Here is a 23,432-nt window from a genome sequence, read left to right on the forward strand (position 1 = left end):
GATGATTTCTCGGTAAAAGCTATTTGATAAATAATAGTAACAGTACTAATTTGCTTTAGTATGAACATGCATTCGTTACATTGTTGTATGGGCGCAGGTAGTGTCTTGATTATACCTCATATATAAACAAGCCAACAGTGAGGCGGATGTCCCCCACCGAAATCCCAAAATAAATAGATGACACGTATTAATTAATCGCACATTCATTTTTTTTCAAAAGTATCGAACAATCACTAAGTTTCATCACTCTCTATCAGATAGAATCAAGATTATCTTGTCCCAAAGCATCGACCAATGACATTGATTAGCTCTGCTTAGCTTCAGCTCAAAATGTTAATCATCGAACTCAGTCGAGACATTCACCTAATGAACATCTTCATCAAGTTTAAACATTCTGCCTCATTTAAAAGTAGAGTTGTTATGTTCCAAAGTCTTGGCCAATCAAAATGCTTAAGCGGAAAATTCTCGCCATCAAACTTAGTCAAGGTAATGATATAATGAATCTATATTCGGAGTTCCATCGCTCTCACTTCATTAGAACCAAAGTTATCGTGCCCCAAAGCATCAACCAGATCGCTTATCTCTGCTTACCGTAAGCAGGCAATGTTCAACTAATGAACGCCTACACCAAGTTTGAACATTCTACCTCAATTAGAAGGAAAATTATTGTGTTCTAAAGTCTGGACCAATCAAATTGCTTATCGCTCTGCTTACTCTCAGCAGAAAATGTTCATTATCGAACAGGTATTGACACTGTAACCTGGGTAACATTTAATCTTGTGTATTTAGCACTAATTTCTTTCACATTCGTTTAATATCAAATCTTTGTTTAAAAATTCGTAAAAATCGTTTAAAATCACCAAAAATCATCAGCTCTAATCTGTACTTGTGTCCAGTTTAAAGCTGACTGGTTAATTTTGATAATGATTGTTCAATTTACAAGTGTTCAATTTCCTGACCACTGTACAAAAATTAATCATTATACATCATTAATCAATTGGGTTGTTTATTTATTAACAGTGATTTAGAAATTAAACACTTGTAAATTGGACACTCATTATCAAAATTGAATGGTCAGCTTTAAAATGGACAGAAGTACAAATTAAACGATTTATGGTGATTTTAATCAGTTTTTACGAATTTTTTTCAAACAAATTTGATATTAAACATCTGTGAAAGAAAGAAGTGCTAGATACAGAAGATTAAATGATACCTGGGTTACATTGTGATGTCATGAAACTATACACCAAGTTTTATCACTCTCAATTAATAAGAACTAAAGTTATCGTGTCCCAAAGCACCAAGCAATCAAATTGCTTATCTCATCTTCGGACTCCATCAAAGAATTGGTCTAATAAACACATACACCAAGTTTAAACATTCTATCTCAATTAAAAAGAGAGTTAGTGCCCCAAATAGTGTGACGGATAGACAGACAGACATACCAACCCATTTTAATAGTCCCCTGCTTTCTTCGAAAGGCGGAGGCAACAATTCCTACAGGTAGTATTGATCTGACAACTAGTCAATTCTTCATCTATCACAAAATCCCACATTATTTATTAAACAGTGTAAATTCCGGAACGAACCTGTTTGGTATTTAGTTTTTTCTGGTTTAGGTTTTGGTAGTGTTATAGTTGATAGACTAGATTTTTTCAACTCATTATTTTCACGTTGAAGTCGTCTAATTGTCTTCGTGAAATCACATGTTTGTTTTTCAAATGTTTCAGTGTATGCCTTTTCAGCTTCCTTGTACATTTGATGTGTATAAGAGCGTCCTTTGTTTCCAGTAACGGTTGATTGTATAGTGTTTATAATGGCTTCGATCTCTTCGTTACCATCGACCGTGACATCAGTAACATAATTTACAACTAAACATCTGTATTTACAACGATCTAAAATATCTTTTAACGACGTCGGTAATTCAGGAAGCAAGTTTTCTTTGGATTTGATCCCCTGGCTCTGGTTATTCATTATGACAATAAGATGGTCATTTATGTCTTCGCCAAACACGTCGCATAGAGACCGCAGGGCATTTTCGTCCTCTTCTGTAAACCTCACATCAATTTTGACAACCATTAAAAATATGTGAATACCAGTAAATTTGAAGATGGAAAGAAATTTTTTAACCGTTTCTGTATTGTTATCTCTTGTATCAAAAAGACCTGGAGTATCCACGATGATCAAATTCGTATCTTCATCTAAAGCGCGTTCTCCATTTGAACAGACTGATGTACACGAATGAAGCGAATTACTGCACTTAAAACAATCTCTATGTAGAAGTAAATTTCCCAAGTGGCTTTTACCAACTCCAGTCTTGCCAATGAGTGCCACTCTGATATGTGCAGGAGATTGTTCACCTGTAAAATAATAAAGGGTTATTGTTTATCTTATTCTCACCTGGAACAGTAAAATTGGGAATAAACGGGACATGAACAGACGGGTTGAAGTAACTCAAGATTATACAATGTCGGTAGGAAGAAGACTAGTACCCCCTCCAACAGTCCTCATCATCCGTTATGTACCTAGTTTGCCTAACAAAGACAAAGATAGCAATGATGGCTTGTATTACAGATTATATTTAGAAAATTAATTGAAACTATTCCTAGATGATGATTAGATTTGGAATGAAATAATGAATGATTTAGATTTACATACTGGATTCACAATTGAAAAGAAAAAGACAGCCTGCATATCGCATTAATGGACGTTCTAGTGAATCGATTCATCATCATCCTCTATTAGTGTTTACCGTCCACTTCCACCAAGTCGTCTTATTTTTATTATCTTAGCGCTTTCCTGTGGGGGAACCGGAGTATCCGGAGTCAACTGAAGAAGGCGTCCACATCAACCACCGATGCTCAATTTAGGGATCGAAACCACGAATGCAAGCCAGAAGTGACCGGCCAGTTAGAGCTCGAAACACGACTCTCTAGATCACTAGGCCACACCAACCCCCAAAACGAATGGGTTTACTCCTTATAACGGGTATGTATTCTAAAATAAACATATAATAAAAATGGAATGATCTGAAACAGGGATTATTGTCCAACTGTTCTGCTTCGACTGGACTGATGGACATAACCGATTAAGTGTGCTATGAGGTAAATTTTGCCAGGACAAGGGATCTTCTACGACCCGTTTTTCGTCCAATCCGAACAACTAGACAGCTGTCCTCGTCAGGCCTTCCGTCCTACACGACTGACAAGGGGAAACCACGCCGGAAATCCCGATGAACTTTCTCGGCCAACACCGGGAGCAAACCCGCGACATCCATTCTAGCAAGGCAGCGTCTTACTCACTAAGCCACCATGGCTTCAATTTGCGACTTCTAAATAATAATGATCGAAAGTAATCACCCTTTCAATAAAAAAATATTTTTTTCTTAGATTTTCTCACATTTCCATTAATCCAAATTCGGAAATTGTGATTATATTGCCTTGATGCTGGCTATTTGAAACTACATATTCGAAATTTGGAAGCATGAGGATGGTACTGACAAAGTTTCTACATGCGAAGGCATTTAGTTCATTTTGACAGTCTGATTGTTTTATAAAAAGCTATTTTTACACGTTTCTTCGCCATTAAAGCAAAATAGTGCGAAACAGAAAAGAGAAGACAAACCAGCGGCTGCCAGGCAGGATACGCCCACATTTTGCAAGAGATGGATAGAGAACAAGCTAAACAGAAAGATATTTCGAACAATCAAAGGCCATAATTCAGGAACCAAGATCTTTGGGTTATACAGATATATTTCAAGTTTCAGCAAAATCGACACAAAATTGTGACCTCCAGAGAGTCCACTGCCTTGATATACCAGATGTTTACACTATTTGCGTACGAGAGGCGGCCATTTTGTCTGGCAGTTTTTGTCCGATTTTCACGAAATTCGAACTCAACCTTATATAACTTACGATATACTTGAACGTGTTTTTAAATCGGATAATAATTGTGACCTCTGGGGCCACATAATTCAGGAAGTTATGATCCGATATGCACGAATATCGAAAGCAACCAAGATCCTTGGGTTATAAACAGGCATTTCAAGTTTCATCAAAATCGAATTAAAATTGTGACCTCTACAGGGCCCACAACCTTGATATACCATATTTTTACAATATTAGCGTACAAGCGGCGGCCAATTTGTTGCGCAGTATTGGTCCGATTTTCACGAAATTCGAACTCAACCAACCTTACGATGTAACGGTGATATATTCAAACGGTTTTTTAATAATTGTGACCTCTAGAGGGACCACAAGCTGAAAAATGCGATTTTTCTTTCAATCAGGGCCCATAATTCAGGAAGCTTCAATCCGATATGCGCAAATATCGAAATGTACCAAGATCTTTAAGTTATAAACATGCATTTCAAGTTTCATCAAAATCGGTCCAAAATTGTGACCTCTAGAGGGTCCACAAGCTCAAAACGTGATTTTTCGTACAACCAGGGGCCATAATCCATGAAGTTTCGATTCGATACATGCCAATATCGAAAGCATCCGAGATCTTTTGGAGATAAACCTAATTTTAAGTTTCGTCAACATCAGATAAGAATTGTGACCCGTAGAATGTCCACAAACAATTGTAGACGGACGGACAGGGGCGACGACAATGTACGTCCACGTGAAAATGTGGGCGCATAAAAACCCGAGCACAACGATTTTTGATCTTTAATAGACACATCTTTTTAGATATAGGGTGTTTGGGTGGCCGAATGGTTAACGCGTGCGCATTTGATGACAAGGTCTGTCTTTCAGTCAAGCGGCGTGGTTTCGAATCCCCGCTTGTACATGGCAAGGAATAGGGTCGCCTGTCCAGCCCCGTCGGTTTTCTCCGGGTCCGTCGGTTTCCTCCCACCGCTAAAGACCCCTACGCGCTAGCGAATTACTGAAATAAAATTCAACTACATATTAGTCTCGAAATGACCTAGTTTTGTCGAATGGACGTTTAACTCCATTTCACTCCCTCTCTCATTTTATATATATATATATAGATTTCCGAACAAAGGGGAATAACTCTCAGGAATGTAGCTTTCACGGATTTAAGGCGAATTCATTCTTCACAAATATTTTAAACAGTACGCATTTAAACGGAAATTAAAAAAAATTGAATGGTAAAAGACACCACTTCAACTATAGGAGATGTGTGTAGAAAGGAAGAAATATTAAATCATTCTTGAGATCCGATCCGGAAATGAGACCCACTTCAAGGTCAGACTAAGTCTAATTGTATGCAGATAAAAATAGACATTATATACAAGGCATCACTTCAACACGGGATTGATGAGTTTAAATAATTTTGTATAAAAATAGTTAACTTTGTTCGTTTTCTATTCTGGAAACGAAGAGGACAGACGAGCGGACGAATGAGATTGATGGCCATTTCACACCAACATTATAGGCAGGGGGAATAACAATAAATCAATTAAATCCAGATTAAGTTACGTTCGATTTGTGATCCGATCACTCCTTTATGTTAATCCGATGATTGTTTGGATGGGTACTGCAAATGATATCTTACCTAATTTATCTGCTATCGGCCCAAAACCCCTTTCTCTTAAAGCCTTTAGGAATATCTGATAACAGTCACCACATTCTGTCATTAAGATGTCCAGTAGTTTTTCTACTCTAGGTCTACCGGTCTCTGTATTAAGTATACGGGTTTTTCTGTCGAGATCAAGAACACCTTTAGAGAATAAGGTGGTTATCAGGTCACCGGGATTGAACACCCTCTCGAGAAAGTAGTCGTAATGGTGCTGAATTCTCTCCGAGTCCTTGAAGGGCATTGTGAAATTGCCGGAAGAAGACGCCATTGTTCTAGTTTTATTTCCTGAAAGATAAAGGTCTTGGATTAAAGAACGCCTGTTTAAACGCCTGTTTAAACCCCTAACCTTTCAAAATTCCCATCGAGAATGAAATGCAACTGTGAGGTTCATCAACAACAAAAAAATAAGGATTTGGATGCGATTTATATTATATTTTCAATGAACAAGACGTGACCCCCCACCCTTCCCTAACACACCACATACACATTTGTCAGTGGCGCATGACAGGGGGCAAGGGACAGCGTATAGTGGTTCGGATGGTAGGCCTACGAACAAACGAGGTCGCGTGTACACAGTGGCATGCATGTAAGAAAATACTTTGCAGTTGCAAATTTTCCCCTTATACAGAACAGTGGGACATTAAGTATGGAAGACCAAACAGCCCTTTATTCAGTGTTGTTAATTCTTAGTTGTTAATTCATAGCCCTTAATTCTTATTTCTTCATTTGTTGTCGTATTTCGACATTTGTACACTAAAATTAACATTTGTATCTTAAAATCAATATTTGTTTTACAAATCAGACATTTGTCATATCAGATTTGTAAAATGTACTTTTGTTTAATTTAATTTTATTTTAATATAAAGATACAATTTATTTTAGTAAATCAAAAAACTAATCTACATTTACATTTCATCAAAGACATACATCGAAAAATAAATCTCGAACAATAAATTTCTAAATACATATCTCCAAATACAAATCTTGGAAAACATTTCTCCAAAAACATTTCTTCAATAACATTTCTCCAAAAAACATTTCTCGAAATTCATCGAACCGGAACATATAACGACATGAGCGGAAATCAACATGGCATACAGTAAGTCACCATACAACAAAGGAGAAACGAGCAAACATATTTACAATGAGCAAAATCGCTCGATGACTGCGACTTTACTTTCCGGTGAATCATTATACCATAACTGGAATTTCGTATTATGACGCGTATTTTGACTTTTAAATACCCCCTCCCTTATATCTGCTTTAACAAGAAACGTAAATATGAATGTCAGAAAATATTTTACAATTTTGAAAATGAGTTTGGACCTTTTTAATGGTATGAAATATCATGTATTTTGTAATATGGCCCGTATTTGGACGTTAAATACCCCCTCTCCCCTCCTCATTTAATGACATAGCATCTGTCAAAGGAATATAATTTTAACACGCTTTGAATATCTGGATGTAATTGAATTGGCGTGAAAAGTTCTATATACAATGTACAATAAAATGAAGGGACATAAGAGGGATGTCTTGTTATGGCTTATTTGTAGTGTAGAATGGAATGCATTGTCTTGTTTAAAATCACAATGTTGCACAATAAATTATACCCCCCCCCCCCATACTGAGTATTGTAATTTCAAAATATAATGTTATCTTAGTGTATGAATCTCTTTGTGTAACCAAGGAGATGTGTCGCCATAGTGTGATCTTCTTACGTCCTTGATTTTAGAGCTCATTATGCAACCCTATTCCACCGTAAATACATTAATATAATTATTTCTATTAAGACCAAATTATAGTCTCTAATTACACACTTTTAACCATCCATTACAATAAATCATATAGTTTATTCAGCTTCATGTAAGACTTAAAAATGAAAAGATACAGTTGGTTTAACTGGAATGTAGATCTATGCTGCATATATATCACCTTTCAGGTGAATCACATTATATAATCTTATGCACTGATGCTGCATATCGTCTTACGTATTTGTAATTAAAGTGAGAGTCGTATATCTCTTCGCATGTTGCTATATATGAAATGAAATAAAATTGGGTTTAACGTCATATGTTTTTGTGGGGGTCACGGTGGCTAAGTGGGTAAGACGCTGGCTCGCTAGCTTGGGGGCCGAGTGTCGTTCCTTGCATTGGCCGAGAAATTTCATCCAGATTTTCCGGCGTGGTTCCCCTATGTCAGTGATGCAGGACGGAGGCCTGGCAAGGACAGCTGTCTAGTTGTCCGGATGGTACGAAAACCCGAGATCCCGTGTACACATTGGCGTGCAGTTGGAATTCCGTATAAGAGTAGGCCGTTGTGCTGCTGTCTAGGCAAAATTTCCCTCATAGCACACTGTATTGTGTATGCCCGTCTCCATTAGCCCAGTTCGGAGTAGAAAAGTAGGACGTTAAACCCCATTTCATTTCATTTTCATACTTTTTTGCTCAATTCGGGCTAATGAAGACGGGCATATGTCCTGCAGTGTATAGGAGGGTCGTTTTGGCCTGACAGCAATGCTACGTAACGTTTAGTCCAGTTCTAAAGGGCTTAATTATCTCGTCGATCCGTTAATTTTTACATCTTCGGCTTTTGGGTGTTCCTAAATCTCGCAAATTTTATAGATTTTGAAGTGTGTGTTCAGCTTTGTTCAGGCGTGGCCGATCAACCACAAAGAACCGAGAAATGGAACTTTCAATGTGCAAGTCTGTATCATTTACTTCTGTTCAGTTTCTTCTCCTAAATCACTCATTAGATTTCAACCAAATATTATACGTATGTTGCTTTGGAAAATGTTTATTCGGGTTCGTGCAAATGAAGGTGATTGGAAAAGTATGGATAGAGGGATCTTAAAGATGCTTTATGTAAGATTTAGATAAAGAGCTTATATATATATCAATAGATGTTTGAAGTTAAAACCGTACTAGTGTTAATATAGAAAAAAAATAAAGGTTAAAAATGCCTAAAGAATGTATATTCTATTGTTTAATTGTCTACGTGTTTCGCCTGAGCTTGTCAAGACATACAATAAAAATGACGTGACGTCATGGAAGAATAAACATACAATAATATAATAATAATGAAGTAGATAATATAGCATAATATTGTAATTATTTTGAAATGTTTAATTTGGGTTTAAATTTGCCAATAAAATATTGTTCCTTCAATCTCATTTTCATGGGATCTGAATACGGCATCTTAAAGAAAGAGTATATTTTGAACCAGCCCTTACCGCAGATATCAAGGTGCTCACTTAAAGGGATCTTCCTTAAATTTGGTTCCCTGATATGTTGTCTATGAACCGTTACTCTGTATTGTAACTTGTTCGTGCAGCCGATGTACAGTTCGGCACAGCCACTACATTTTATGACATATAATACATGAGTTACTTTACAGTTCATACTTTCATTGACAAAAAATTCTTTTCCACTGTCAAATATAAATGATTTACCTTCAATTAAATCTCTACACGTGCCACAATTATCTCTTCCACAGTGATTTGGACTAAGACTAGTACGAATGTAGTGGGAGTTATATATAGACAATTTTTCCCTTAATTTTTTTCTCCCCTCTTCCTGCATTTTTGGGTTGACTTTTTGGTCTAGAATTGGAGAAAAGGGATCAAATTTGCAATTTCATAGCAGTTTTGGGTAATACTGATGATATTACAGCGGAGGGATAGGGGGTGTAAAGTGTCTTTCTGCAGAGCAATCATTGTGTCGGAAGTGAGATTTTCACCCCTGTCAACTTCAAATCCGTGTAGCAAAAAATCTAAACGGTCAACCCCCTACAAAATTATGATGAGGAGATTGCCAAATGTTGTCCCCATTGTGCCTATAAAGATTGGAACCAACGGAATGTTGAGCAAAAAGCTACAGCCTGTGATGTTACAGTCATTTAACATTGAAGTCAATGGGCAAATAATTGCTAGTTTGAGTCCATTTAAGGTTTTTAGGTTGTCTTTTTGACGGGATAAACGTTTGTGTATCAATTTTTTATCTTGTTGAAGTAGTGGAAAACGTGTTTTAATTAAGCTGGAGAAATTAGGATTGTGGGGATTAAAGGTGGTGACAAATGCAATTATATTGTGATTTGTATCTTTTATATTTACCTGCCTTAATTCCGTTATCGGTATTTTACTAGTCCTTTGAATTCCGTCATTAATTAATTTGGAGGGATATTTGCGGGCTAGCAAAAATTCTCTCAATTCCCGTAGTCTTTGAAATTTAGTTACTGTGTTAGACACGATGGCACAGATACGCCTGGCCAAATTATATGGTACAGCCGTTTTTATGTGTTTAGGGTGACACGAATTGAATTCGAGATACTGTTTATTATCAGTATCTTTATAATATATATCAGATTCAATAATGTCCCTGTTTTTGATTACCATTATGTCTAAAAATGGTATTCTATCTGTACCAATTTCCATTGTAAATTGGATATTCGGATGAATATTATTGATTATGTTATAAAATAAAAGGAGATTATCAAATGATTGGAGCCAGATGAAGAAACAATCATCTAAGTATCGTTGCCACTGTTTTTCGAAATATATTCTGGTCTCCAAGTCAAATGTTTCTTCTACTTTCGTAGCAATGGTTAATTCTAAATATCCAAGGACTAAAATTGCCAGCGAGGGTGAGAATTTATTACACATTGCACGCCAATAAGTTGTTTCTAATAGTTAGAATCAAAATAAAAGCAGTTGTTTTCTAATATAAAGTCGATGCTTTCTAATATAAATGACTCCGAAAAACGTTCTTCTCTATCGTTTGGATAACCAGTGCTTTACAGCTGTTAATCCTAAAACATGTGGTATATTAGAATAAAGGTTTGCAACATCGAAAGTAACTAGGATAGCGTTTTGTGGGACATTTTGGGGTAAGTTATTCAAAAAATCTACGCTATCTCGAGTATGACTTTTGACATGTTTAATATAAGGTTGAAGTATGATGTCTATCAAATTGCTTAAACGATGAGTTTCACATGCTGGACCTGCTATATATAATATATATTGAAAATTTCATTCAAATTACTCTATTCTTAGGAAAGTTATCACCGTTTGAAGATATGACAAGATGTGGCATAGAGTGTGTATTATTGTATAAACAACGGTACTTTTTATTCGAGACTTGACCTCGTTTCGCCATTTGAATTAAATCATTAAATCGCGACCATGTTTAAATCCGTTTCAGTCTCCGCCATTCGATTGTCCCGAGATGACGGGTCATGTGAATAAATGTCTAAATAATAGCTTATATAACTTTTGTAACCTAAATAAAGATCTGCAATAGGCAGATCTAGCTCTTACATAATACGTCTTTAAAGGGACAAAATTAGACATTTTCGATGTCTTCCGCTGAACTATGTGATGAATTTCAATTATATTTGGTGGACTTGAGTTGTACTTATATTTAGAGTTGGCAGGCGCGTGTCTAGAGGTCTTGGCCTCCTCTATCTCGCTCGCGCAGAGCATATTTTTTTTCTCAAAAAAACCCTGAAAAAACATAAATGAGCAGAAATGTTGTCTAAGAGCTTCTGATTTTAAAACATTCTCCGCAAATAAACTAAACCTGAACTTGAGCCTCCACTTTAGATCCACCGTTGTACAAGTTCCTACAGAAATATTGCCTCAGATCTTCTAATTTTACAAAATTCTCCGGTAATCCCCTACGCCTAAAGCAAACTTGATGTTCCCTCTACTTTGAACCCACTGCTGCTTCAATTCCAGAACATGCCCCTGGTTGGGTACAACTTCAAGGCGAAATTTCTCTCATTTTATGAATGGCTTGGACTGTGATTAACCTCTTCAGATTTGTAAAATAACATTCTGTAGGGATGTAGGTTTTTATAGATTGAACACTTGTTTGCGATATCATTGTCAGAGGAAGCGGGCGCTAAGTCTAAGAAAGGAAGAAATAGCTGAGATGATTTTTGGCCGGCTGATCGAAAGTATTTCTTTAAACATAGAAAAGCTTGAAATATGTCATATACCGTGACTTAGATAAATGCTAGTAATCAATTCTAGCATCGTCCACACAACCTAACATTATACCGTGGTTCAGATATATGCTAGTAATCGATTCTACCATCTTCCACACAACCTAACCCCACGACCACAGCAATATAAATATTAGTTTGTGTGGCCTCACTGAACCTTGATCCTCGTGCAAAATTAGTGGTCACCCATATCCCTGAACTCAACTGGAATTCAAAGGGTATTAAATGAACTTCGGTCTATTCAATCTTTTTCATTGACCTTAAAAAAACTTCTGTATACGAATTTTATTGTTTTCCTAGGCTCCGGGGGAGGGGGGCACTTTTAACTCTAAACCGCATGCATATGAACTAAGTCGGGTCGCGATAACCCTATATATGTATACGTAGATTATAAAAGATACACATGTAACACCAATACACCATTTCTTTCTACTCCAGTGAGTCAAAATCTTGACAAACAATCTATGCATACTTCACATATTTTTTATAATTCACAATGTAGTGTCATATACCTATTTATTGCCCTTTGTTGGCAGAACATTTTAGGGTCTAGATAACCCCATATATATATATATATATATATATATATATATATATATATATACAAAAATATTAGTACATGTACAACCGTAAAGCTGCACTACTTTGTTTCACGGTAAACGATGAAAAGATAAAAGGTATGCCGACAAAAAACTGATTTCAACACTGGTTTAATAACATTTTAAAGTACTTTTCGTCCGTCTTGGGACTATTCATAAATAATGTCATTGTACAAACTCAATATTAGTGATAATGATCTCTTGGAAACAAAAGAAAGCAACTTTATCGCTAAATATAACCCAATTTTGAATGCGAAGGGGTGATTATTTTAATTATGTTTGATATTTAATTAATGTTATTTCGTTTTAAGTTTTATATTTCACATAGTCATTGTCCTCTGTTATGACGTAACGTTATTGTAACAGCATAGTAACGCATTAAAATGGCCTGACGATTCGTTTGATAACGATGAAAGTACTAGCCAAAATTTTAATTTTAGTGTTTTTTTCTCTAATACTTGAATTTTACTTATATGATTAACTGAGAGTTAGATCGTTTTATATATTTTTTTCTTTTATACATGGTTCAATTTTATTTCAATAATTCTTTTACGCGTAGGGGTTTTTAGCACTGGGAGGAAATCGGAGGACCCGGGGAAAATCCACGAGGTTTGACAGGCGACCCTACTCCTTGTCACGTCACGTACAACCGGGGAATCGAAACCCCGCCAGTTGACTCAATGACAGACCGTATGATACAGCGCGCACGTGCTAACCATTCGTCCCCCAACCCTATATATGTACATTATATAAGATACAAGTTAACCACCAACACACCATTTCGTTCAGCCCCAGTGAGTCAAAATCGTGAAAAACAATCTGTGTATACTTGACATATTTTTTTAATATTTCACAATGTAGTGTATTTTATATCTGAAGATTATCATAATATACCTACAGTGTATTTATTGCCCAGATATTGCTAGAGTTTTGTTGGCAGAACATTTTATCCGCCTGCCTGGCAAGGAACTGAGTCAAGTAGTGTGGAGGGACGCAAATCAGGGTCCGGTGTACAAGTTGGTGTGCACTTTAAAGAACCCTTGACAGTTAGAATTCAAAATAAGAGTAGCCCAATTTCACCCATAGCACACTGTATGGCATATGCTCGTCTTCCCCAGCCCACTTCGTGCAGAAGAGTATTAGGTTAAACCCCAGTTCATTAAGTAATACCGTCTTCATTAGCCTTGTCGGAGCAGAACAGTAGCACGTTAAACCCCATTTCATTAAGTATGGTCATGGAAGATTTCAAAAGTAATTAAAATGTAATTAATTACATTCCAAAAATCATTTACATTTCAATTACATTTATGGAGATGGGTTAAACGTCAACTCGACAAAAACTAGGTCATTTCGGGACTAACATATGGTTCAATTTTATTTCAATAACTCGCTTGCTCGTAGGGGTCTTTAGCAGTGGGAAGAAACCGGTTGGATTAAAAAACATTTTGATAGTCCTATTACAGGTTAATCTCAAGGTGACAAGTGGGAAACCAAAAATGACATTCAATATATACCATTTATAACATGTTTCTTTAGCATACTGCTTATACTTAACACATGTTAACCCTTTACCATACCATTTATAACTTGTTCTTTTAGCATAGGACAAAATTGTAGTCATTACAAATATGTAAGCGGGTTTGTCACGCATGAATACAACCACCATTACCGTGTTTATTTTTTATGCACCGTCAAAGTTGACGAAAGCTTTTCTCAGGGAATACATTTTACTTTTACATGATAAACTGACAACTTTATGGATAGCATTCACTAGGTTTATTAACTGCAACGTTTCAATGAGGACACTCTCACCGTTATCAAGCAATGATACAATGAAACATGTTACAGAAAGTTTTATACAAGTAGATAACTAAACTAATTATATCCACTGGTATATATAACCTTCTGTAACAGTGACAAAATGGAAATGGACGAAAGTAATGTAAATATTGGAAACAAGTGGCTATGATAACGTTTTGTGGGAGTATTAATGCAAATCAAAACGACTAGATTGAAGAAAAAACATATCTGAGTAAATCGACAGAGGTTTGATTGCCTGACATTACGAATTGTTCAAAAAAAAAAAACGAGCCGAAGCGAGAGCAGGTAAAATCGAGTCTTCAACAGGCATTGCATTTCTGTTCTTTTTTATTATATATTGTCTGGTTGGACATGGTGTATGCATATATATACGGATAGTAGGTCAGACTCCTGTGGGTACAGAAAAGTAGAACGTCAAACCTCAATTCATTTATTCACAATCGAATACATCGGTTGAAAGGCTATTTGTTCTCAATTGGTATTACACTCTACTGTCATAAATAAGTCCATGATAACATGTAGTTTTGGACCAGGAACTGTTCGCTAATCGTTACTCATCTTGTTGTTCTTGGAGTGACGCTCTTCGACAAAGCCTAAGGCTCCGCCAATTCAAGCCCGATCAACATGACAATTGACATGCTTCTTTGAAAAATTCGGTATCGATTTAGTGAATCAGGTTTTTAAATTTCACGCAACAAGATGGTCCATTCCTGGTCCATAGTACGATCGTACTTGTTTCATATTACACTCTTCTTTCATACAGGAATTCGAAACCTTATACGCTCTCAATGTTGTGACAAATGTTTTTTTTTTTTCAAACACAATATTTCAACGTGTTTGTTACGTGTGAATCCATCTCCGTTCGTCAAACAACGCGAGAAGAAACAGTAACGTCGTTCGATAACCAGGAGGTTCCTGTTGTAGAACGAGAAAGTTCCCTGGGATGGTCCAGTGTGGCTTCCCCTTGTCAGTGGCGTGCACGTAAAAGAGCCCTTGACTGGTGGAATTTAAAGTAAGAGTAGGGGTGCCACCGGTGTCAAAGCACATTTTCCCCTTATGACACATTGCATGGCGAACGCTCGTCTTTATTAGCCCAGTCTGAGCAGAACAGTAAGATGCTAAACCCCATTTCATTTCATTTCTGAAAAGAAATAATCGTTATTTTTACCATAGCAAGATCAACGTTAAAACATATTTTTTATTGAAAACCTTGTATTTTATTGACGTAAAGACATTTAGAGGTCACGATGCGTGTAAAATAATCTTCAGTTTATTAGATATACTACTTAATATTCCACCCGGACACGTTAAGGACTGGTTTAAAATACATGTTTTCAAGTGTGAGAGCTAAATATACGTATTATAAATACCATGGAAATGTTTCAAATTGGAGGTTTCCCCGAACTACTGTTATTTCATCTGAGGGTGATTCGAGGGATACGGGAATTCCTTGCAAACTACAATATTGTAGAAGTTGAATCTCTAATAGGAATAAAGCGAAATTCCATCGACCTATGCTGCCCCTTATGTAAATGACAAACCACCCTTTTCTGGAGGGTTTTTTTTGGGGGGGGGGGGGCGTACAGAATCTGTTAACAAAACAGGTCTACATTTCCTTCAAGTTAAACTTTTCCGCCATCTACGGTAGACTGGTCGGTAATCACAAATCTGCCTATTGTCTGATGACGTCATGATATTTTGCACGAGCTACGTTTACAAACACTACCCCGTCCCTCATTATTCTTGCAGGCATAATTATGTGGCCCTTGTCAGTGATGCAGGACGGAGGGCCTGACAAGGACAGCTATCTAGTCATTCGGATGAGACAAAAATCCGAGGTCCCGTGTACACATTGGCGTGCACGTAAAAGATCCCTTGACAGTTGGAATTCGATATAAGAGTAGGCCGTAGTGCCGCTGTCCGGGCAAAATTTCCCTCATAGCACACTGTATGGAGTATGCCCGTCTTCATTAGCCCAGCTCGGAGCAAAACAGTAGGACGTTAAACCCCATTTCATTTCATTTATATCATATGTGGACAAAAGGAGCGTAAGTCTAGTAAGCAGAAGGTCCAGTGTTTGACTTCCCCGATGCCTTTCTTTGCGATATTCATTTTTCACGCGCCATTTTTCCACACGGCAAGGCCAAAGACAAGGACAAGGCCACTCTGGCTGGCGGAATCCCCCCTTTGCTTCGTCTGTGCACATCGGAGCCCGTTATCCTTTTATGCTGGCGTGGATGTCTTTGTCAAACCCCACCCCCTACCCCGTAGCTGTCGTTTTCTTCTGTATCGCCGCCTTGCTTCTCTGTTACTTCCGTGTAGTCAACGGGTTAGAGCTAAAGACTAAGGTACTATGCAGACTTCGTCATAGTTCACGAGATGTTGGGGTTAATGGGACTTAGCTTTTAGCCTTAACCGTAGTCACCGTTTTCCAGTGTCGAGGGCATGCGAAAATCGAAGCCTAATTGAACCACGATCTCCCACGTGGCAATTTGTATTTCTTCATCGTCACAGGGGAACCCTTGCAGACCGATTCCCATTCTCGCGTGCGCGTTGGCTAGTTGCCACTCTCTTTCCAACTGGTTCGAGGTTCCCTGGTCAACAGAATAATTGTGAATAAAACCCAGTGTTATGCTTAGTACAGTGAACAGGAAATTACTTTTGATCAAATACCCACTAAAATATATTACAGTCATTTCAATTGGTACGTGTTGGTGGGCCGTCATAGGCCGAAAATTGCATAACAACCTGGTGTGAGCGTATGTGGCTTGGAGATAGGGGCGCCTTCTCAACCTCATGGTTTTACTCTAGGTACTCCTGTTTCCTCCCACAGGAAAGACCCCTGCGCGTACGCTAAGATAATAGCGCGATACCACCTTCGTTGGAAGCGTACGTTAAACACTAAGAACAACACCACCTTCAGACATACTCTCGGTTCTCTATCAAGGTTTCTGAAACAGAAACTCGCGTGTAAAGGAATCCGTAACGATAACTGATTATCATTTATACAGGGTTGGTGATGTTGTCTATAGCAGAGACTCACGTGTAAAGGAATCCGTAAGTAGCCCGGTTATTTTTATTCGCTTGATTGTGCCAGGAAATACCTAATATGTTCAAAGAGCAATAGAAAGGAAAACACTTTCCGGTGATCCATTACACGATAACTAAAATCTCCTTTCACGATAATTGCAGACCCGATTGTCTGACAAGAAAGTATTGGCGAGTAGTGCGACCATGAACGTAATAGACTTTAGACATAATACTTAGTCACGACTTTTAAATGTTACGTTTGAAAGATTTTCCACGTTACAGTCGCCGGTGGGATAAATAATGTGTCAATGTTTACAGCCACTGGCTGTTATTGAAGATAGGATTGAACCTCTGCCTCACCCACCAGAAGGTCCTGGTAGTGGACGAAAAGGATCCTCGGGATTTAATTTCATGGCAGACGGCCTGGTAATGAACATCCTGGAGAGGGATCGGATGAAATGTTGGCTTGCACGTTATAGAACCCATTAAGTTGGAATTTGAAACAGGGTAAGCAATATTTCCCTCGTAGAACAGTGCATGGCGAGTGACTGTCTTTATTATCCCGTTGGGACAAAAAAGGAGGACGTTAAACTCAATTTTGTTGGTGTAGATTGTAATCTGATTAAAACACAGATCCTATTTCGTTTCGTTTTTTATAGTTCAACATTTCGTTTTATAGATCTGTATTTTAATCGGATTGTGTAGATTATAACAAGGTAAATGAACAAAACAATAAAGGTGGCTGCCAACATCTATGGCTTTATAGTGACTATTTCAACTGGTTAACTATAACATATATACATCTATTTTACAGTATGTTTGACATATCGCTTGATAGAATAATCCTCTAGTGGCATTTAGTAACTGGATAGAATAATAAATTTAAAAATGTAAATGGAAGAATAAATACTAATTTATTTTGGCGACAATGTGTCTCTCAGCCTTTTCAATCAATCACAGTCACAATTGTATAGGTCAATAACACCAAATCAGAAACCATGTAGGACAACAGCAAGACCAAAGGCAAGATACGTGGCCAAAATAAATGGCAACGTGAAGTTGGCACGTTATTCGGGATTCGCCACTAAAACAGACCGACCTACCTTGCATCCGACCATTTCCTCGCTACCCCTGACTGTAGGGGCAAGGGTACGTTGGGTGACCGACTAACAAGGAAACCACCGTTTGTCGAGCGAATAAGGTGCTAACTGGTTTGTTAAAGTGCACGGGGCAGTCATCTCCAGCAATTACCTGTTGTATTCCCGAATCCCGAATAACGTGCTGGCTCGTTATTCGGGATTCGCCACTAAAACAGAACGACCTACGTTGCATCCGACCATTTCCTCTCTACCCCACGTGCGCGCTGTATCATTAAGCCTGTCATTGAGTCAACTGGCGTGGTTTCGAATCCCCGGTTGTACGTGGCAAGGAGTAGGGTCGCCGGGTCCTCCAGTTTCCTCCCACTGCTAAAGACCCCTACGCGCAAGCGAATTATTGAAATAAAATTAAAACTATATGTTAGTCTCGAAATGACCTAGTTTGTGTAGAGTGGACGTTAAACCCCAGTTTTAACACTTTTATCCCAGATCATGTTAACCCTGATAAAAAATATATCTAGCTAGTCATATTACATTGTTTATAAACCTGTCAATCAAAACTTCATAATGAATATATTTGTTTTATTATTATTCAGTTAAATTTTAAACAAGTATCTTATTTAATTTTAATGTTTTAATCTTATATTAAAGTAGCTAAGTCTCTAACTCAATATCATCCAAAATCTTCAACATTGAAAAGGCAACGTGAAGTTGGCACGTTATTCGGGATTCGCGATTTGCGAATCGGGATTTGCCAATAACGAATAACGAGCCAGCACGTTATTCGGGATTCGCCACTAAAAGAGACCGACCTACCTTGCATCCGACCATTTCCTCGCTACCCCCGACCGTAGGGGTAAATGAACGTTGGGTGACCGACTAACAAGGAGACGACCGTTTGTCGACCGAATAGGGTGTTGGCCGGTTTGTTGGCGTGCACTTTGCAGTCATCTCCAGCAATCACCTGTTGTATTGCCGAATCCCGAATCCCGAATAACATGCCAACTTCACGTTGCCTTTTCAATGTTGAAGATTTTGGATGATATTGAGTTAGAGACTTAGCTACTTTAATATAAGATTAAAACATTAAAATTAAATAAGATACTTGTTTAAAATTTAACTGAATAATAATAAAACAAATATATTCATTATGAAGTTTTGATTGACAGGTTTATAAACAATGTAATATGACTAGCTAGATATATTTTTTTTATCAGGGTTAACATGATCTGGGATAAAAGTGTTAAAACTGGATTTATAGTGGGCCTGTTGGGAGTAGGTTTATACATTTTAAGTATATCAGAAATAATAAGGAAACTGAATAGGGAATAAAATAAAGAATTAAAGGTGTCTCCGGATCTAGGGCGGAAGACAGAATCAAGAATTAAATTGTGCGCGATTAATTCATAATGACTGGCTTTCCGCTAAATCCGTTATTTCGATATATGTCTTTAATTTTAATACTCATTAGTCCAAGTCCACAATTATGCGTCGAGCCAAGTAAAAACTAAAATTGGTAGTTTATTGTTCGAATATAAGGTTAGATTTATGAGAATTTCTAAAATTGGTAGTTTGACTTTCGAATATAAGGTTAGATTTATGATGAGAATTTCTAAAATCAGGAAAAAATAAAGCTGTGTAAATCGCAAATAGCGTTTAGGGAGTAATAAAATAATAAAGGGTTAATAATAATAATACTTTATTACATATAGCATTAAGTTAAACAACTTATAGCTTTAAATTATACAATAATACAATCAAAATGAAAGATGTGTAATTAAAAAGAAAAAAACAAAAATAATAATAGTTATTCACAAACAATAAATACTATATATATAATAAAATTAACTTTCAAGTTTAGGAAGGTAATGATGTACGTTGAGCAAAAGCGAAATATATAAATTTAGCTGCAGATATAATAAGTTTTTGATCAGTTGACGACATCAAAAGACACATTTTTAGATATTTGGACTAGTATAATACTTAGATGGTAAATACAATTCTCTTAAGGCATTATATGCAGGACAAATTAACAAAAATGGTACTCGTCTTCCAACGTATTCATTGTACAATATTTACATAATCTCTCTTTCTATGCAGAGCTAATGCGATGAGCATCTAAATTTACTGAGGGCTACTCTAAACTTCAGTTTTAGGTCATCAATGCATAGATAAATTTAAATAGAGGTAAATCTGTGAACGAATTATATGTGCTTAACTTAGATGAAGCAAAACGTGAAGAATGGATTGGAAAGCGAGGATAAGTCTCGAATATACGGTGGCTGCATAATAAGGGACACGACAAATAATATCATTTATTTTCTTAAATATTCACCCAAGTCAATTTTAATTTCCACTCTAGCCATTTGTAATATAATTTGTTTCAGTTTTAATATAATTTGTTTTTTTTATAATTTTCACCCAAGTCAACTTTAATTCCCACCCAAGTCACTTTTAATATAATTTGTTTGATTAGTGTGGATAGGCCATTGAAATGAAATGAAATGAGGGTTTAACGTCCTACTCCGACTTGGCTAATGAATGTAGTATGCCAGAAGGGAAATTTTGCTCGGACAGCAAAATAAGTCATCTCTTATATGAAATCTCAACTGTCAAGAGTTATTTTAGATGCACGCTAATGTGTACTAGGGACCCAGGTTTGATATCTGGATGCACCCATCATAGCCAACGAACATCCAGACATCGAATTCAGCGGACAGTGTGTTGAAAAGAGATAACAAATAACAACTTCGCCTATCTACACTATTGAAACAAATAATATTAAAAATGACTTGGGTGGAAACTAAAATTGACTTCAGTGAAAATTATAAATAAAAAAATATATATTAAAATTGACATGGGTGAAAATTTTAAAAAATCAAATTATATTAAAATTGACTTGGGTGGAAATCATAAAAAAACAAATTATATTACAAATGAGTTGGGTGGGAATTAAAATTATTAAAAAAACAAAAAAAACCAACAAATCATATCAAAATTGTCTTAGGCGAAAATTATATAAAAAAAAAATTGCATGTCCCTTATCTGCCACGGTACGAATATACCAGTACCCTGGTTACCACGATGCACACATGTTGTCAAAACTACAAACAGTGATAACATGGCTCAGAATAAAGTAATTTGAATGGAATTTTCAATATTTTCATTTTACATTATCTATTTTTGAGCTATTATAGCAAGAATGGCCAGCTCTTTATCTCAATCTTACAGAATGTATCTTTAAGTAAGCAGATCTCTTTAACAAATAATCGAAAAGCATGAGCTGATCCCACAAAACATAATTATTGCTTAAATGTCCCTAAAACATAACATGACGTCATGAATTAGAAACAAAATATCATTATATATTCATTTAAGTAATTTCCAAACCAACATTACTCAGCCTATTATATTATACTCTAAATTTTAATGTAAATGAACAAGATAGATAAGACGAGTTGTGAACAATTAAGCTAGATCTGTACGAAGGCATAATTTAATCGGAATAAATTAATTTCCCAACCAGTGTGTAAAAATATTACACAAAAACAACTGGGCCCTGTTTTTAGAAATTTAAACTAAAGATAAAATCCAAGTTTTAGTAGATACTTCAATTTTGATTGGCTAAGCACTAAAATCAATCTAATATTATCCAATCAAATTACTAAAATTTGGATTTTATCTTAGTTAAAATTTCGTGAAACAGGCCCCTGATTTACACATTTTAGTTTTAGCTAGATTAGTATATAGACATACATAAAATTCATAATGATACTTACGTTTACCAAAATCTTCCCGGTTTATTTTGTATTGGTTGTAATATTCTTATTCCACACAGAACACGGCCGACACATTTTACCAGGACGTTGGTTTGTGATAACTAAATCTTTTTATTATACAAAAACAATTTTTGTCTTTTATTGTTTAGAACAGTGGACCAGCCCAACCCACCATTATACAAAAACACCAATGCTTCTTATTTAAATAGGGGATCACGTGGCTAAGTGGGTAAGACGCTAGCTCGCTAGCCTGGAGGTCGGGTGTTCGATCCCTGCATTGGCCGAGAAAGTTCATCCAGATTTTCCGGCGTGGTTCTCCCTTGTCAGTGATGCAGGACGGAGGGGCTGACAAGGAAAGCTGTCTAGTCGTTCGGATGGGACGAAAAACCGAGGTCCCGTGTACACATTGGCGTGCACGTAAAAGATCCCTTGGCAGTTGGAATTCGATATAAGAGTAGGCCGTAGCGCCGCTGCACGGGCAAAATTTCCCTCATAGCACACTGTATGGCGTATGCCCGTCTTCATTAGCCCAGGTTAGGAGCAGAAAAGTAGGACGTTAAACCCCATTTCATTTCATTTCATTTCATTTCTTATTTAAATAGGGCTGTCTAGGGAAGAATAATATAACATTCAGCCTATAGAATTTAGAGTCAAACTGAAGGCAATTAAATTATAAGTTTTATTAAAACGCATAATGGGTTTTATAACTTCTCCAATAACGTATTTCATTCCTTAGAATTCACAGTTTGAAAGTCAATATTCTAAAGGGTTCAATAAGCCATATAAATGCTACATACAGGCAATGTCAATATAATTCAATATGCGTTACCAAATAAATCCACCAGCAGTGTTAGCGTCACAATCAATGTCAACATATCTTGTAAAGAATGTTTTGAACAAAACTAAATCTATAAGAAATACTGTCCTGTATCACATTCACAAGTTTTGAGTCATGCCACAATGAACAGTATGAAACTATTCCATGGGTTGTTACTTGCATATAAAAGATATGATACTTACATTTTGATACGATTCCAATACATGCCTGGCAATTTATGTAGCTGTTTATAAATCAATTTGAGGATAATGGTTTTAAAGTTTGCCATGGGTCGCATTGAAACTTTTACACCACTAATATAAAGTTAAAACACGTATTTTAAATGTGTAACAAATACATTTCATTAGATAAAGCCATCTTTAAAACGAATAATACAGTAACCTTTTGATTTATTAAAATCCCTGACAAACTATTTTCCTTCAGATTTTTGTAAGTTTTGCTAACACATGTCTGTTATGTAAGATGCCACGGCAGAAAACCAATTACCTCATTATTAATGAAATGAAATGGGGTGTAACGCCCTATTGTCCTTTTCCGACTAGGCTAATAAAGACGGACATACGCCATACACTGTAAATTAATGCACCTTGTACACATAACACGTCATTGTCTGCGATATCACCTCGGTGGAAGCGGGCGTAAAATACAACTAACTCATCATCATCATACATTGTGCTATGAGGGAAATTTAGCCAACGTGGCACCCTCATTAAAATAAATATAT

At 36.6% G+C, this 23,432-nt stretch overlaps 1 protein-coding gene across 1 annotated transcript; it reads right to left on the minus strand.

Moving 5' to 3' along the window:
• Window positions 1-1,322: 1,322 nt before the first annotated feature.
• On the minus strand, window positions 1,323-22,050 carry LOC126808541 (GTPase IMAP family member 4). The gene is made up of 4 exons (XM_050533380.1): window positions 21,871-22,050; window positions 5,521-5,829; window positions 1,707-2,360; window positions 1,323-1,351 (listed from the first exon to the last, which is right to left on the minus strand). The coding sequence occupies exons 2-4, from the start codon at window positions 5,810-5,812 to the stop codon at window positions 1,323-1,325; spliced, it is 975 nt and encodes a 324-aa protein (XP_050389337.1). The 5' UTR covers window positions 5,813-5,829; window positions 21,871-22,050.
• Window positions 22,051-23,432: the final 1,382 nt, after the last annotated feature.

The sequence above is a fragment of the Patella vulgata genome, chromosome 1 (genome assembly GCF_932274485.2).
Source record: "Patella vulgata chromosome 1, xgPatVulg1.2, whole genome shotgun sequence".
NCBI classification, from domain to species: domain Eukaryota; kingdom Metazoa; phylum Mollusca; class Gastropoda; family Patellidae; genus Patella; species Patella vulgata.

Coding starts and splice junctions, on each gene's coding strand:
- LOC126808541 (XM_050533380.1), bottom strand. CDS start 5,812: ATGGCGTCTTCTTCCGGCAATTTCACAATGCCCTTCAAGGACTCGGAG. Junction 2,361..5,520: donor GCCGATAGCAGATAAATTAG/GTAAGATATCAT, acceptor ATTATTTTACAG/GTGAACAATCTCCTGCACAT. Junction 1,352..1,706: donor AACATTTGAAAAACAAACAT/GTGATTTCACGA, acceptor TGTGTTTATTAG/ACCAATTCTTTGATGGAGTC.